The following is an 18,420-nucleotide window of genomic DNA, read 5'->3' as shown; positions in this document are numbered from 1 at the left end:
TTTAGGCAGAGAGAAAGCATCCCATGAGTCCCCGAACAACAATAGTTGTGTATACAGCAAGCCACTGCCACAGAGAAGAACCCAGAGTTAGAGTCACAGAATAATGAGGGGGAGACACATTTGTCCTGGGGACTGGAGATCTGACTTGTCTATTAATAGTCTATTAATAATTGCATTTTCCAGCACAGCAGAGATCCTTGTCACAGGCTGGTTTTCACACAGCTTCCGCCACTTGCTTTAATGTGTCCTCCATGTATTGCCTTAAACATGCCAGACAGAGCAGACAGAACACACAACGGGTAGGGGCCATTAAGCAGGACAGGTGTGTGTGTGTGTCCGTGTGTACGTGTGTACATGTGTGTGCATGCATTACATATTGAGCTCTCTCACAGAGGTCTTGCAGCAATAAGGTGTGCCACAGTTATGGCATTGTTTTGCTTCAACAATTCCTCTCTGAGAGAAAATTACATTGAACAATTAAACAATAAGCCAGAGGAGGTGTGGTATATGGCCAATATACCACGGCTAAGGGCTGTTCTTATGCACGACGCATCACAGAGTGCCTGGATACAGCCCTTAGCCGTGGTATATTGGCTATATACCACAACCCCCTGAGGTGCCTTATTGCTATTATAAACTGGTTACCAATGTAATTAGAGCAGTAAAAATAAATGTTTTGTCAGACCAGTGGTATACCACGGCTGTCAGCCAGTCAGCATTCAGGGCTTGAACCACCCAGTTTATAAGATACAATACAGCGCTGCCAAGACTAGACAGGATAAGCATTCTCCACTTTCTGTGTAGTCAGGCTTTCTGTAATGGGTAAATTCACAGTCAGTTTTGTCTAACTGCACATCCAGGTTAATATTATTGCAATTCGCTCTCAACAAAAGAAAGTCTCAGACATGGCCCTGAAGTCAATACATAGTCCAACCAATTATAGCTTCACAGCTACAGAGACTGGGGTGAAAACTCTGCATGGTGATTTCATACCGTACCATTAGTGGGCTATACTGTGACTGGCCGTTGTTCTTTGCATTAGGATAATGCATTTCTTCCGGCTGAAGTGTGACCAGGCCTAGGGGACGACGGCAGCAGAGCATATTGATAACCATCTGGTCCTCCCTCAGCACCATCTCACACTGACTACACCAGGCTGCCTGCCCAGAGGGCCATTCAAATGCAGAGCAGCTGGGCTAGAGTACACCGCCACCTCAACCTCAACACTGCATCACACATCACATACCCAGCATCACACATACTCAGCATCACACACACATAGACTCAAAGATACAGAGCAATTAGAGATATGAAGCATTGGACATACAGATAATCAGTGATAGAGGGAGTCTGTGGTGTTGTTCCACCATCAGAAACACAGAAATTCAGAGATCTTGTAAGGTCTCTTTGATTCAAAGAAATCACTAATGTCTGTCTGTCTGGTCTGCGAGACTCTTGATATCTTTAGCATCTCAGACTGTCTATGCTACTCTATCAAAGCTTCGCTTTCACACAGGTACTTGTTCGTTTTCTTTTTTGTCAACGTACTTCTTCAGTGTCATTCATAAAGAAATGTCATTCATTGCTGCTGCTCGAATGGACTTCTTCTCTTCTCTCACTTCCTTGGCTTCTCTCTGAAGAATATCAAGCGGGGCTAGACTCCTTCTTGTTTTACATTTGTATACACAGGGCATAATAGTGAAGACATCAAAACTATAAAATAACACATACAGAATCATGTAATAAAAAAAAGTGTCAAACAAATCAAAATATATTTAATATTTTAGATTCTTCAAAGTAGCCACCCTTTGCCTTGATGACAATTTTGCACACTCTTGGCATTCTCTCAACCAGCTTCACCTGGAATGCTTTCCCAACAGTCTGAAGGAGTTCCCACATATGCTGAGCACTTGTTGGTTTCTTTTCGTGCACTCTGCGATCCAACTCATCCCAAACCATCTCGATTGGGTTGAGGTCGGGTGATTGTGGAGGCCAGGTCATCTGATGCAGTACTCCATCACTCTCCTGCTTGGTCAAACAGCCCTTACATAGCCTGGAGGTGTGTTGGGTCATTGTCCTGTTGAAAAACAAATGATAGTCCCACTAAGAGCAAACCAGATGGGATGGCGTATCACTGCAGAATACTGTAGTAGCAATGCTGATTAAGTGTGCCTTAAATTCTAAATAAATAACTGACAGTGTAACCAGCAATGCATCCCACACCCTCACATCTCCTCCTCCATTCTTCACGGTGATAACCACACATGCAGAGATCATCCATTCACCTACTCCGCGTCTCACTAAGACACGGTGGTTGGAACCAAAAATCTCAAATTTGGACTAATCAGACCAAAGGACAGATTTCCAGCGATCTAATGTCCATTGATCGTGTTTCTTGGCCCAAGCAAGTCTCTTCTTATTATTGGTGTCCTTTAGTAGTGGTTTCTTTGCAGAAATTCGACCATTAAGGCCTGATTCACGCAGTCTCCTCTGAACAGTTGATGTTGAGATGTGTCTGTTACTTAAACTCTGTGAAGCATTTATTAGGGCTGCAATTTCTGAGGCTGGTAACTCTAATGAACTTATCCTCTACAGCAGCGGTAACTCTGGGTCTTCCTTACCTGTGGCGGTCCTCATGAGAGCCCGTTTCATCATAGCGCTTGATGGTTTTTGCGACTGCACTTGAATAAACTTTCAAAGTTCTTGACATTTTCCAGATTGACTGACCTTCATGTCTTAAAGTAATGATGGACTGTTGTTTCTCTTTGCTTATTTGAGCTGTTCTTGTCATAATATAGACTTGGTCTTTTACCAAATAGGGCTATTTTCTGTATACCAACCCTACCATGTTACAACACAGCTTAAACGCATTAATAAGGAAAGAAATTCCACAAATTAACGTTTAACACGTCACAAATGTTAATTGAAATGCCTTCCCGGCGACTACTTCATGAAGCTGGTTGAGAGAATGCCAATAGTTTGCAAAGCTGTCATCAAGGCAAAGGTTGGCTACTTTGAAGAATATCAAATATCAAATATATTTGTATTTGTTTAACACTTTTTTGGTTACTACCTGATTCCATGTGTTATTTCATAATTTTGATGTCTTCACTATCATTCTACAATGTATAACATAGTAAAAATTAAAAAAAAACCTGGAATGGGTAGGTGTGTCCAAACTTTTGACTGGTACTGTATATATGAAAAATAAAACATGAATATATCTTGATTAGATAAGTATTCAACCCCATGAGTCAATGTTTCACTATGATCAAAGGGATATTCAAGTTCATGCAACTTATTATGCGACTTGTTAAGCAAACGTTTGCTCCTGAACTGTTCGCCACTATGGCCTATTTATTGCCTTTAACTCCCTTATCTTACCTCATTTGCACACACTGTATATAGCCTTTTCTATTGTATTATTGACTGTATGTTTGTTTATTCCATGTGTAACTCCGTGTTGTTGTTTGTGTCGCACTGCTTTGCTTTATCTTGGCCAGGTCGCAGTTGTAAATGAGAATGTCACGACTCCCACCGAAGGTGGCTCCCCTGCCTGTTCGGGCGGTGCTCGGAGGTCATCGTCGCCGGTCTACTAGCCGCTACCGATCCCTTTTTCCTTTTCTGTTGGTTTAGTCTTATTAGTTGCACCTGTTCCTTTTTGTGTTTCTTGATTTTTGTCTACTTAAACCTGTTAGGCCCGCTTAGGTTTGTGCGGGATTATTTGTTACTCTGTTGGTTGTGGATGTGTTTTCGTTTTCTCCGGACTGTTTGTCCTGTGTTTGGGCTGGTCAGTGTTATGCGCCCTGTATTTGGCGTGACCGTTTGTGCCGGAGAATAAATCATTACATTTCACCGAACCCTCTGCTCTCTGCGCCTGACTCCTACCCACCACTCCTAGTAAACCCTGACAGAGAACTTGTTCTCATCTAGCCTACCTGGTTAAATAAAGGTGAAATAAGAAAATGTGAGATAAAAATAACAAAGGGGTTGAATACTTATCGACTCAAGATATTTCAGCTTTTCAATTTTTGTTAATATGTACAAAATTTGAAAAACATAATTCCACTTTGACATTATTGGGTATTGTATGTAGACCACTGACAAAAAAACTAATTTTAATCTATTTTAAATTCAGGCAGTAAGACAACTATCACGACTTCCACCGAAGGTGGCTCCCCTGCCTGTTCGGGCGGCGCTCAGCGGTCGTCGTCGCCGGTCTACTAGCCGCCACCGATCCCTTTTTCCTTTTCGTTTAGTTTTGTCTTATTGGTTGCACCTGTCCCCTGTTTCGTTTCTTGATTTATGTCTATTTAAGCCTCTTCGGTCCGCCTAGGTTTGTGCAGGATTGTTACTCTGTTGGTTGTGGATGTGTTTTCGTGTTTGTTTTCTCCGGACTGTTTGGTCCTGTGTTTGGGCTGGTCTGTTTTATGCACCCTGTATTTTGGCGTGACCGTTTCGTGCCGGAGAATAAATTATGATTTACCGAACCCTCTGCTCTCTGAGCCTGACTCCAACCCACCACTCCTAGTAAACTCTGACAACAACAAAAGGTGGAAAAAGTCAAGAGGTGTGAATACTTTTTGAAGGCACTTCAAGTAATATCCCTGTAAATCTGCTAATCCACAATAATCATCTGACTACTGTTGTTGTTGTTGTTGGTGATTAAAATCTGAATATTCCTGCAGGCAGTTCCCTGTTCAACCAAAGCAGCAGGACTTGTGTAGCATAAGCTAGCTGTCAGAACATGATGCTTCAAGTCGTAGAATTGAGAGGAATTACGTTTTAAAACGCTTACAGTGTCCACTGTAACATATAATCAATGGCACAGCCCAGGTGGTGTTCCACAACATGACAGCCCCTTGTAAAACATGTAAGATCCTGGAAAAACAACTTTCAATAAAACATTCAAAAGCATTTCCATGTAAACTCACAAAGTCCATTTCTATAGCATCAGTAGGCAATAGGGCACCTGTTATCAGAGCAGAATGCCTGCAGCTCAAAGGGAGCTGAATAAGGAGCATGAAAAATACATTCATACAAACATGTGATTACTGAGGCCCTCATCGGGAAGCATTGGCAGCCCTCAGGCCAGGCAGCAATTTAGTGTCTGAATCAGAATACATCAGCCAGGAACAATCAGAGGCTGGAAAAGCCATCAGCAATCTATGGAGGGTGAATATTTATGAGAGTGAAGTGTGTCGGACAGCTACAGATGTAGGATCTTAATATAAGCTAGTTTGATACAGTTGGAAAATAAGCCTGCAGCAACAGGAAATGTGAATTGTGTAGATTATAAATAGTGGGCATTTTTGTACGATTTGATACCTTTTTATTAAGGGTAAATCAGGTCTGAAATTTCAAAGTGGAAATTACAAACTTCAGAAGTCTTTTTAAACCTCAAATACACCACAAGGTATGTCCTACATTGTAGGAAAGTTCTCCAGCAATATGGTGATCAAATTAAGGTCCTACATCTGTAGATGTCGTACCCTAGGAGCTAAAGATGTCTCCATTTGCTTCAATCTTCATTTCATTGCAAGGCTTAATTTGATCGAAAGGCTGCAGGCCCAGACGGCATCCCCAGCCGCGTCCTCAGAGCATGCGCAGACCAGCTGGCTGGTGTGTTTACGGACATATTCAATCAATCCTTATCCCAGTCTGCTGTTCCCACATGCTTCAAGAGGGCCACCATTGTTCCTGTTCCCAAGAAATCTAAGGTAACTGAGCTAAACGACTACCGCCCCGTAGCACTCACTTCCGTCATCATGAAGTGCTTTGAGAGACTAGTCAAGGACCATATCACCTCCACCCTACCTGACACCCTAGACCCACTCCAATTTGCTTACCGCCTCAATAGGTCCACAGACGACGCAATTGCAACCACACTGCACACTGCCCTAACCCATCTGGACAAGAGGAATACCTATGTGAGAATGCTGTTCATCGACTACAGCTCAGCATTTAACACCATAGTACCCTCCAAACTCGTCATCAAGCTCGAGACCCTGGGTCTCGACCCCGCCCTGTGCAACTGGGTACTAGACTTCCTGATGGGAGTGTGGTGTCAGGAAAATAACCTCACACTCAACGTCAACAAAACAAAGGAGATGATCGTGGACTTCAGGAAACAGCAGAGGGAGCACCCCCCTATCCACATCGACGGGACAGTAGTGAAGAGGGTAGTAAGTTTTAAGTTCCTCGGTGTACACATCACGGACAAACTGAATTGGTCCACCCACACAGACAGCGTGGTGAAGAAGGCGCAGCAGCGCCTCAGGAGGCTGAAGAAATTCAGCTTGTCACCAAAAGCACTCAAACTTTTACAGATGCACAATCGAGAGCATCCTGTCGGGCTGTATCCCCGCCTGGTACGGCAACTGCTCCGCCCACAACCGTAAGGCTCTCCAGAGGGTAGTGAGGTCTGCACAACGCATCATTGGGGGCAAACTACCTGCCCTCCAGGACACCTACACCACCCGATGTCACAGGAAGGCCATAAAGATCATCAAGAAGAACAACCACCCGAGCCAATTGTTAGGTTAGATTACTCGTTGGTTATTACTGCATTGTCGGAATTAGAAGCACGAGCATTTCGCTACACTCGCATTAACATCTGCTAACCATGTGTATGTGACAAATACAATTTGATTCGATTTGATTGTGTCGTGTCTGACATGTAGAGCCACTGTCCAACATCTCTGTATGGCGTGTGACCACATTAAACCACATTAAACCTGCTAATGTTCTGACTGCTCATTCAGGTGGATAGGAGAAGTGGAGGCTTGAGGGCTAAGTGGTCATTCTAGGAACTGTATTTCAGCACTGAACAAGGCACAGGATCATGTCAACTCTTCATTATCATTATAATCATGCTCGGGGGACTTCAATCAGCTAAAAATGTTTTCTTGAACCATGTCATCATCCATCCTCTACTGACTCCATTTCTTTTATCAAATCATTTGTTTATCTCTCCCCACTATTAAATAGTCATTAGCAAAAATGACAAAAAATAACAGAATGGAATTGGATCTGTCAACTCTTTGCTTTAGTTTTTCCATCATCAGCACATTGGGACAGGTTTTTGAATGGGCCTGCCTGTGCCTAGTGGCTCCAGAGAGAGCAGACAAGCCCAACCCTGGAGGAACAGCTACTTCCTCTGAGTCCCACACTACATCATTACCCATGGTGCAGCTCATCCTCTCCTTTTCTCTTCTCTCCTCTCCAATCAAATGACAGGCATTGAGACTCAAGTGCCTTAGGGATTGTATAATTACCCTTGACACATAAAGGACTTTTTCTCCCCCAAACCCAAACTGATGGTGAGCTTATTAAAACTTCAGAGGGCTGCAGAGTGCAGACAGTCTGCCGGGCTGCCAGAGGAAGGTTATTGTGGCCATTGTGGGTCCCGTCAGTGACTGTGTCTAAACCCACAGAGTTCTAAACCCACAGAGTTCTAAACCCACAGAGAGAGGGTTTAGAACATGTTCCATTACCTGCCATTGGATGTGGCTCTTCCTGTCATGTTCATATGGTTCAGACATTGAGATGGAACTGTTCTAGACATTGGGAGAGAGATGTCAGGAACCACTGTGAGATTCATTACTGTACCAATCTACATCAGAAACAGGCAAATGATATCGCTCCATGTCTTTCAATGGATACCTACATTGGGTGCTTACTTATAGAGTCCGTACCTTCTTGTAAATTATACAATTGTCCTATACCATGTTATATGGGCTGTCAGAGAAACACATACCTTTCTATAAACTATCATGTTGGGAGAGTCCTCCTCAGGATCTGTTGTCCCCACACCCTGTTGTCCCAGGTCTCTGGATGCCTCCGCCATGCCTGCTGTGTCCTAGGCTCAGGAGGCTGCATGGGTATAGAGAGACAGGAAGCAGAGGGGAGTTAGAGGAGAGGACCAACATCACTGTCAAAAACTATTCATCATATATATTCATTTATTCAGGTTGTCCAAATAGACCATTTTTGATAGTTCCTCACAGCAATGCATTCACTTGGTTCAGATATATTGGAAGAGTTTCATTCCAAAACATTGTATAACCATTTTCAGAAATGTTGGTAAATTAGATTTTGTTTTACAGAGAAACAAGTAGTACTGCTAGGTTTTACACAGTCAAATGTAACAAATAACAAAAAAAATGATAAAGAAATATTAAAATCATACATTATATACATTTGTTTTTATATAATTCAATACAGTCATATGAGATATGTACGTAAAACATTTACATTTGACATTTTTGTCATTCCGCAGATGCTCTTATCCGGAGCAACATACAGTAAATGCATTCATCTTAACATAGCTAGGTGAGACAACCAAATATCACAGTCAAATATACAGGATACGGACATTACATTTCAGCTAGAAACACATAATTAAATGTCTATGAATAAAAAAAATCAGAGAACAGTAATATTTTACACACACATGAAGGTACCAATAAGCAATCATAATGATGAAAAAAAACAAATGTGAAGATAAAAATCAATAATAATTTGCTCTTCTCTCAGGTGACAACACTTCTCAAAACACAGCCCGATAACAAAGCCTTGGCAGTAATGCAGCACAGTGAAATGAATATGAACTAGCTAACTAAGCCAAGAAAAATGTCAAGCCTGTAAGTCAAAGTGGCAGAATTCCCTTGCAACAATAATGTATAATCGGGCATTGCACAGCATTCCACTGATTAGCTATAGATACTCAATGGTGTTCAGGACATGAATGAGTCAGGAACTGTAAATAGGAATGATAATAGGTAGATAGTGTGTTGTGCATATCAGCACTGACCTTGCTGATAACTTCTTTATTGAGGAAAAATGTACTTATTACGACTGTGATATGTAGTTGTCTCACCTAGCTGTCTTAAGATGAATGATGTCTGCTAAATGACTCAAATGTAAATGTAAAATGTAGGTGATATGCAATAAGCATGTTGCTGGATACACTAGGCTACTATAGTTAAAACCTTGACCATTTGCACAGCTAAGACACCATTAGCCACACAGTGTGCTTCACCTTAGATCAGGCTTGCCAGTCCTGTGTACTCTCATGATATAAGGATTACAATTCTACCGTAAGCGATTATACATGACCTTCATTCAATATCCATCCCACTACAGCTCTCTCTCTCTCTCTCCCTCCCTCTCTACAGGATGATTCATTCTGTTTAACTAAGGATTTTCATAACTTCACAAGGCTACAATCGTATCCACCTCCAGTTGAGTTATAGTGTGTATCAGATTGGTATAAGCATTTGTAATCATCCATCAGGCAGCGAAAAAGAGAGGATTACATAATTTGACACATTCATAATTTTGGAGTAGCCCTACATAGAACAGACAGAGAGGATAAAGCTTCCAGGAACAGTTTAATGTAAAAAAAAGCCTTATCATACGCCTGACTGGGCTTTTCATTTTAGTAACTATTTGTGTTCCACTACCGGAAAGTCTCATAGGTTATTGTGGTTTATCTGAAGGGAGGATACACTGTGTGTAAGCCACACTACATTCTGAAACAGCAGGGCGCATGCTTTACAAAATGACATGAAATGAAATGTTCATATATAGTATGAATCAGTAAAATAACATTTTGTCAGATAGCAGACAGTGGTGAGTGAGTTTCAGTACAATTACATAAATGTGTCTTGAAGTGTGGCCACTTGCTGCATTGTAATCCACAACTAACAGACTATAATGGTGAGAGAATTGGATTGAGATTGAATACCTTCAATAGGCGACTAGCTGCACAGCACTAGACACGCACGTTTGTGTTGAGTATTCCATAGTAATGATTTCAACTGTTGAGCACATACAGATCATTATGCTATGGAGCAGGAGGGAGTAATCATGCACATGATGGTACTATCAAGCCCCTTCTGATCCAGTGTTATTGCCACCATGATGATGGATCGAGGAGCTGTCTGCAGCCCGCATTGATTAGCAGAATGTCTAAGTAACCAGGAGTTGATAAACTAAGTTTACATCATATCATTTGATCAATTTCTCCTACTATTTGACATTCTGTATGAATCATATGACACCTACAAGACAAGTCCTGTGGCAATAGCTCCTTTGCTATGGACAGCTAAAACCTGTAATTCATGGAAACAACTTACATTTCCAAAGCATGCAAATCTAACTTCACAGAACACTAGTCCCTTAGATGTCTGTGTTAGAGTTAACAGGATGGAACACAGACACTGACATGCCCATGCTCACAGACAGAGACAGCCCCAGAACCACAACAAGCAGATCAGCACACCGCTGGACAATATATCAAATAACTCCTGCATTCCCTCAAAAACAAACCGATTAACAAACCATTGACACTCACCATCTAATCCTATAGCCTCAACAGGAGACTCTCAGCTGTGGGGAAGAGTTGATGTACAACAGGCACAAAACAGACATGCAGTTGATCATCCACAGCCAATCCCCCTCACCCACACCAGCCTGCCAATACAATGCTCCTGACATCTCCCAACTAATGAAGCATTCATTCATTACCTTAGCAACAAAATAATGTCTTGTCCACTGCTCCCTGTTTTGCTGTCCTTATCAACAAGCAGCAGACAGGTTCATGATATAATTGGCAGGGGGGAAAGAAAAAAGAGGGGATGAAAGCAGTGGAGCCGCGAGAGGGAGAGAGAGCGAGCAGCTGGTTGGTCACTGCAGTATTCCTATATTCCTCCTGTTCTCCAGTCCTCTGCCTGCCATGGGAGGGAGCACGGAGTGGAGCGGAGCAGTCAGTCAGAGAGATCCTCGCCTCGAAAGTGTGCTCCTCTCTCCTCTCTCTCTATCTGTGTGCGTGTGTCTGTGTGAGGGAGAGGGAGAGAGAATTAGAGAGGCAGATCGAGTTGGGAAAGGGGGAGGGATGGAGGAAGAGAAGATGAAGTGAAAAAGAGAGGGGGGAGAGAAAGACAGAGAAAAGAGAAAGCCTGAGTGAGAGAATGGTTGAGAGAGAAGAGATGAGATGGAGTGAGAGCAAGAGAGCTTTGGATGCTGGGGAGCAGAGAGAGCTGTACACACTGCAGCAGCGCCCACTGATGCTGAAAATAAGAATCATTCCATTAAGAGGACACTGAAATTGTAATAAAGGCCAAGTTACACTTTGACTGTACAGAGTGAATGTGAAATAAGCTCTTAGAGGAATAGAGATGGAGAGATAATGGAGACAATTAAATGTATAGGTTGTTAATCTACATTTTCATTAACATTTAATTGAAAACCCATATTCTATACAAGACCGCACATAAATTAATGTACAAGTCAAAGGATACCGGTTTTTAAACAGTCTGATCTAAGACTTCAGCCACTTAATGAACTGACATGTATCCTGCACTACAGTTATTCTCTAATTTTCATCAACATGCTATCAAAACATATTCCAATTGAAAATATGCTTGTCCAGGATGGCAAAAGACTGCCATCCGTCCCACCCCCATCTTCCTCTCTCTCTCTCTCTCACACTCTCTCCTCCTCTCTCCAGGACCATTCAAGCTTAAATAGCGAACCAAAACGGTCAAAGCTTTTTTTTCTTTCTATAAATTAGATCCAAAAGTCCCCCGAGGAATATTCTCACAGAAAAACATTGCATGGCCAATTTGTGAATGCATTCACACACGCACGCAAACACAAATACTTTTCACAGAAGCAGTTAACGGGTTACATATATGAATACAAACAGTACTTGTATTGCAGCTTTCATCCTCACTCCATGTGTGTGTGTGTGCGTGTGCGTGTGCGTGTGCGTGTGCGTGTGCGTGTGTGGGTTTGGTGGTCTACTCTAATTCTGCCTGTCGTTCCTCTCTAACTATCACGACACAAGGCGAGACCCAGATGCAGACACAGGTGGCAGATGGTTTGAGCTCTGGTATTTATTATAATCCAAGGGATAGACAAAATGCAGGTCGGGGACAGGCAAGTATTCATAGCCAGGGCAGAGTCCAAAACGGTACAGGGCGGCAGGCAGGCTCGAGGTCAGACGTAGGCAGAGGGATCAGGCAGGCGGGCTCAGAGTCAGGACAGGCAAGGGTCAAAACCAGGAGGATGAGAAAAAGAGAGACTGGGGAAAACCAGGAGCTGAGCGAAAACTGCTGGTTGACTTAGCAAACAAGACGAACTGGCAACAGACAGACAGAAAACACAGGTATAAATACCCAGGGGATAATGGGGAAGACGGGCGATACCTGGAGGGGGGTGGAGGCAAGCACAAGGACAGGTGAAACAGATCAGGGTGTGACACTAACACCTTCCCTTTGTAGCCTAGAACTCCATATGCTGACTGAAACCAAGGACACATCTGAGCTCTGAAACATAAAGCATACATCCTGCTTCTATCAGATAAACTTCAGTCAAAGAGAGCATTTCTACTTTAGATACAATTCAGATCATCAGAAAGAAATCTGAATGTGTGAAAACAAGCTCACAGACACAAGCAAACCGGTCAGGTAATCAGTGCTGTTGTATGCTGGGGAAATAGTAATGTCAGACTGCAAGTGGCATGCCTATTATTAACTGTAGAAGGAAAAGCAAACCCAGAGGGCTTACATTGCACATTCTCATATAGTACTGGTAACCAAATACTATTACCACTCCCACCCCCGTTGTGGCTGAGATGTAATGACAATAACCTTTGTTAACCTTTGTGACCAGCTGGCAAGTGTCTTCACTGACATTTTCAACCTCTCCCTGACCCAGTCTGTCATAACTACATGTTTCAAGCAGACCACCATAGTCCCTGTACCCAAGAACGCCAAGGCAAGCTGTCTAAATGACTATCGCTCCTTAGCACTCACGTCTGTAGCCATGAAATGTTTTGAAAGGCTGGTCATGGCTCACATCAACACCATCATCCTAGACACCCTGGACCCACACCAATTCCCGTACCGCCCCAACAGATCCACAGATGATGCAATCTCTATTGCGCTCCACACTGCCCTTTCCCACACGGACAAGAGGAACACCTATGTGAGAATACTTGCTGTTCAATGACTACAGCTCAGCGTTCAACACCATAGTGCTCTCATCACTCAGCTAAGGACTCTGGTACTGAACACCTCCCTCTCCAATTAGATCCTGGACTTCCTACTGGGCCGCCCCCAGGTGGTGAGGGTAGGCAACAACACAGTCGCCATGCTGACCCTCAACACGCTGGCCCCTCAGGGGTGCTTAGTCTCCTCATGTACTTCCTGTTCACCCAGGACTGCGTGGCCAAGCACGACCCAAACACCATCATTAAGTTTGGTGACGACGCAATGGTGGTAGGCCTGATCACCAACGACGATAAGACAGCTTATAGGGAGGAGGTCAGAGATCTGGCAGTGTGGTACTAGGACAACAACATCTCCCTCAACGTCAGCAAGACAAAGGAACTGATCGAGCACACCCCCATTCACATCGATGGGGCTGTAGTGGAACAGGTTGAAAGCTTCATAGTCCACAAACACCAACACAGTCGTGAAGAGGGCACGAGAAGGTCTCGTCAGTCTCAGGAGGCTGAAAAGATTTGGCATGGGCGCTCAGATCCTCAAAAGGTCCTACAGCTGCATCATTGAGAGCATATTGACTGGCTGCATCACCGTTTGGTATGGCAACTGCTAGGCATCCGACCAAAAGGCACTACAGTAGCGCGTACGGCCAGTACATCACTGAGGCCGAGCTCCCTGCCATCCAGTATTTCTCGACCAGGCGATGTCAAAGGAAGGCCCTAAAAATTGTCAAAGACTCCAGCCACCCAAGTCATAGACTGTTGTCTCTACTACTGCACGGCAAGCGGTACCGATGCAACAAGTCTGGAACCAATAGGACCCTGAACAGCTTCTACCCCCAAGCCATAAGGTGCTAAATAGCTAGTTAAATAGTTAACCAAATAGCTACCAGGAATTTCTGCGTTGACCCTTTTTTCACTCACTTTATTGACTCATCACACAGTGCAGCTACTGTTTATTATCTGTCACTTTATTCCTAGTTATATGTACATATCTACCTCAATTACCTCGTACCCCTGCACATCCACTCGGTACTGGTAGCCTGTGTATATAGCCAAGTTATCGTTACGCATTGTTGTATTTATTATTAATATTATATATATATATATATATATTTTTTTTTAGGGGTGGATCAGCTTAATATTGCAGAAAGATTGTTGCTTCCATAAATGTAATTGTCTGCATCATTTCCAATCCCCCATATATATTTTTTTGTAAATATATACACTGCTCAAAAAAATAAAGGGAACACTTAAACAACACAATGTAACTCCAAGTCAATCACACTTCTGTGAAATCAAACTGTCCACTTAGGAAGCAACACTGATTGACAATAAATTTCACATGCTGTTGTGCAAATGGAATAGACAAAAGGTGGAAATTATAGGCAATTAGCAAGACACCCCCCAAAACAGGAGTGATTCTGCAGGTGGTGACCACAGACCACTTCTCAGTTCCTATGCTTCCTGGCTGATGTTTTGGTCACTTTTGAATGCTGGCGGTGCTCTCACTCTAGTGGTAGCATGAGACGGAGTCTACAACCCACACAAGTGGCTCAGGTAGTGCAGCTCATCCAAGATGGCACATCAATGCGAACTGTGGCAAAAAGGTTTGCTGTGTCTGTCAGCGTAGTGTCCAGAGCATGCAGGCGCTACCAGGAGACAGGCCAGTACATCAGGAGACGTGGAGGAGGCCGTAGGAAGGCAACAACCCAGCAGCAGGACCGGTTTCTCCGCCTTAGTGCAAGGAGGTGCACTGCCAGAGCCCTGCAAAATGACCTCCAGCAGGCCACAAATGTGCATGTGTCAGCATATGGTCTCACAAGGGGTCTGAGGATCTCATCTCGGTACCTAATGGCAGTCAGGCTACCTCTGGCGAGCACATGGAGGGCTGTGCGGCCCCACAAAGAAATGCCACCCCACACCATGACTGACCCATCGCCAAACCGGTCATGCTGGAGGATGTTGCAGGCAGCAGAACGTTCTCCACGGCGTCTCCAGACTCTGTCACGTCTGTCACATGTGCTCATGTGCTCAGTGTGAACCTGCTTTCATCTGTGAAGAGCGCAGGGCGCCAGTGGCGAATTTGCCAATCTTGGTGTTCTCTGGCAAATGCCAAACGTCCTACACGGTGTTGGGCTGTAAGCACAACCCCCACCTGTGAACGTCAGGCCCTCATACCACCCTCATGGAGTCTGTTTCTGACCGTTTGAGCAGACACATGCACATTTGTGGCCTGCTGGAGGTCATTTTGCAGGGCGCTGGCAGTGCACCTCCTTGCACAAAGTCGGAGGTAGCGGTCCTGCTGCTGGGTTGTTGCCCTCCTACGGCCTCCTCCACGTCTCCTGATGTACTGGCCTGTCTCCTGGTAGCGCCTGCATGCTCTGGACACTACGCTGACAGACACAGCAAACCTTTTTGCCACAGTTCGCATTGATGTGCCATCCTGGATGAGCTGCACTACCTGAGCCACTTGTGTGGGTTGTAGACTCCGTCTCATGCTACCACTAGAGTGAGAGCACCGCCAGCATTCAAAAGTGACCAAAACATCAGCCAGGAAGCATAGGAACTGAGAAGTGGTCTGTGGTCACCACCTGCAGAATCACTCCTGTTTTGGGGGGTGTCTTGCTAATTGCCTATAATTTCCACCTTTTGTCTATTCCATTTGCACAACAGCATGTGAAATTTATTGTCAATCAGTGTTGCTTCCTAAGTGGACAGTTTGATTTCACAGAAGTGTGATTGACTTGGAGTTACATTGTGTTGTTTAAGTGTTCCCTTTATTTTTTTGAGCAGTGTATATCCATATACATACACATATGCATACATATACACATATATACATACACATACCTATATAGACATACATACTTTTTTTGGAATATACCTTTATTATTCCCGCAAACCCTACCACCCTTCCCCCAATTGGAGTAAACTAATAAACAATAACACTTAGGCTTCTACATTCAGTTTACACATCTTATACACATTTTACAGACACAATCTATTTTACAATAGTTATATTTTGTATGTTTTTAGTCCTTCCTCTTTCTGATATCCATCCAGTGTGATTTCTATTTGTAACTGTGCTATTTCAGACCCTGTATGTTTTACATTGGTTATCTTGTTATTAGTCCCACCCTTCAGCTCCATTCAACCCTTCCCATCTATCTCTCAACACCATCCATTTTGGATTTCTATTTGCCATATATTTTTCAACTGTGCTGTGATTAATATTATTATTACGTGTATTACTTTTCTATTATTTCTCTATTTTCTTTCTCTCTGCATTGTTGGGAAGTAAGAATTTCACTGTTAGTCTACACCACGTTTACGAAGCATATGACAAATAACACTTGATTTGATTTGTTGGAGTGCTTACAGTAAAACATAAACCACAGTAATATGGCAATATGATAATCCCCCACACTCACACCATACAGTATTGCGTTATGGCCGTGACCTGTAAAACTGAAACATCTACCACTTACAGTGCCTTCCAAAAGTATTCAGACCCCTTGACTTTTTCCACATTTGAAATTGAGCTCAGGTGTACCCTGTTTCCATTGATCATCCTTGAGATGTTTCTACAACTTGATTGGAGTTCACCTGTGGGAAATTAAATTGATTGGACATGATTTGGAAAGAACACACCTTTCACATCTGTCCACATTTGACAGTGCATGTCAGAGCAAAAAACCAACCCATGAGGTCAAAGGAATCGTCCGTAGAACTCCGATACAGGATCGTGACGAGGCACAACTGCAGCATTGAAGGTCCCCAGGAACACAGTGGCCTCCATCATTCTTAAATGGAAGACGTTTTGAACCACCAAGACGCTTCCTAGGGCTTTGGTCAGGGAGGTGACCAAGAACCCGATGGTTCTGTGCAGCAATGCCACCCATCCAACCTGACAGAGCTTGAGATGATCTGCAGAAAAGAATGGAAGATAGTATGCAGGCCAGGTAGCAGGCTGTTAGCCTGCTTAGACAGGCAAAGTTTGGCCCTGTCCAGGGGTATCGTCGGACGGGGCCATAGTGTCTCCTGACCCCTCCTGTCTCAGCCGCCAGTATTTATGCTGCAATAGTTTGTGTAATAGTTTGTCGGGGGGCTAGGGTCAGTCTGTTATATCTGGAGTTTAATTTAAGTATTCTCTCTCTTTCTCTCTCTCTCACTCGTGCATCATTTAATTAACATGATAAAAAGATTTCCAGCGAAATCCATCTGTTTAAGCTAGATATATTTGTTTTTGTATGGGCTTCGTTTCAAAACAAGGGTTAGATATGTGTCAACAATATATAAATAATTCCTGAGCTTTCTTATATCTCTTCGGTATAGGACAGACACTTAAAAACCTTATTCCTTATTCCGTTTTGCCATGAATGCTTATCCAATGTGTTTCTATGGGCTATAGCAGTAAAGCCCAAACAGTTCTTCATTTGTGAAATCTGCCGTCCCCAAACTCTTCCGCTCCTCTGCTCCTCTCTGGACTCGCTGCATTAATTAACTGGATCAGTAAACTGGGACTGGTTCTGATCTGTGTACAGTACAACATGTTCTAAATCATGTCCTAGGACCTAGAGAGAACATCTGGGGAAGTCAACAACTCTGAACTCAGCAGGGAGAACATTTTTCACCAGTAGATTCACAAATGGAAAAATGTGGTCCCTTTAGTTTTTTCCTTGTATTTAATCTTAATTTATCCAGGTTAATCTCAATGAGAAATATGTTTTTTGCAAGAAAAACCTGGTTCAATATTAAAACTATCAATATCACAAATTACTTTCCTGTATAAAACTCTTGAGGCTGCCACTGGACTGTCAAGTCCTGGTAACACCTCGGTGGGTTATCCTCTATTGTCATGCTCCAACAGGGAAGATATGGAGTGTGCTGTACTCCATAGGCTCCATGTAGCTTTTTGTTCATAAGACCAATGCATTATTGCTGGGGGGAAAACATAAATAAAGGTAATAATCTATAACCTAATAATAATCTATAAAGATTCCTGGAAGCTAAGTGGAAGCCTGTACTGTCGCTACATCATACATACCATACATATCCTATCCTACCAATCCTCGACTTCGGCGATGTCATCGACAAAATAGCTTCCAACACTCTTCTCAGCAAACTGGATGCAGTCTATCACAGTGCCATCCGTTTTGTTACCAAATCACCTTATACCACCAACCACTGCGACCTGTATGCTCTAGTCGGCTGGCCTCGCTACATACTCGTCGCCAGACTCACTGGCTCCAGGTCATCTATAAATCTGTAGCAGTATTAATTAGAGAAAGGTAAAGAAGATTTTGTTCGGGCGCCAGGCAGGTATTAACCCTGCCGAAAGGAAAATAGTAGAACAGCGAGAGTACCACTACCAGACCCACACACATCAACAGAAGAGACTG

General features: G+C 43.3%; 1 protein-coding gene across 3 annotated transcripts in view; it reads right to left on the bottom strand.

Annotated features, from left to right (window-relative positions):
• LOC129812864 (regulator of G-protein signaling 6-like) overlaps window positions 1-11,062 on the bottom strand; it is a 54,186-nt gene extending 43,124 nt beyond the window's left edge. The window contains exons 1-3 of one of the 3 annotated variants that reach the window (XR_008753083.1): window positions 10,534-11,062; window positions 7,760-7,875; window positions 7,497-7,559 (exon numbers count right to left, since the gene is read on the bottom strand). Coding sequence is in view for 2 of the 3 variants with exons in the window: in XM_055864803.1 (XP_055720778.1) it covers window positions 7,497-7,559; window positions 7,760-7,849 (153 nt within the window). In the remaining variant the exon portion in view is untranslated. The remainder of the gene's footprint in view (window positions 1-7,496; window positions 7,560-7,759; window positions 7,876-10,533) is intronic. The other 2 variants (XM_055864803.1, XM_055864804.1) reach the window with 2 other exon arrangements.
• Between the last annotated feature and the right edge of the window lie 7,358 nt (window positions 11,063-18,420).

This window comes from Salvelinus fontinalis, chromosome 16 (assembly GCF_029448725.1).
Source record: "Salvelinus fontinalis isolate EN_2023a chromosome 16, ASM2944872v1, whole genome shotgun sequence".
NCBI lineage: Eukaryota > Metazoa > Chordata > Actinopteri > Salmoniformes > Salmonidae > Salvelinus > Salvelinus fontinalis.
The sequence above is the reverse complement of the archived record's forward strand: the minus strand, read 5'-3'. Positions and strand labels throughout refer to the sequence as shown.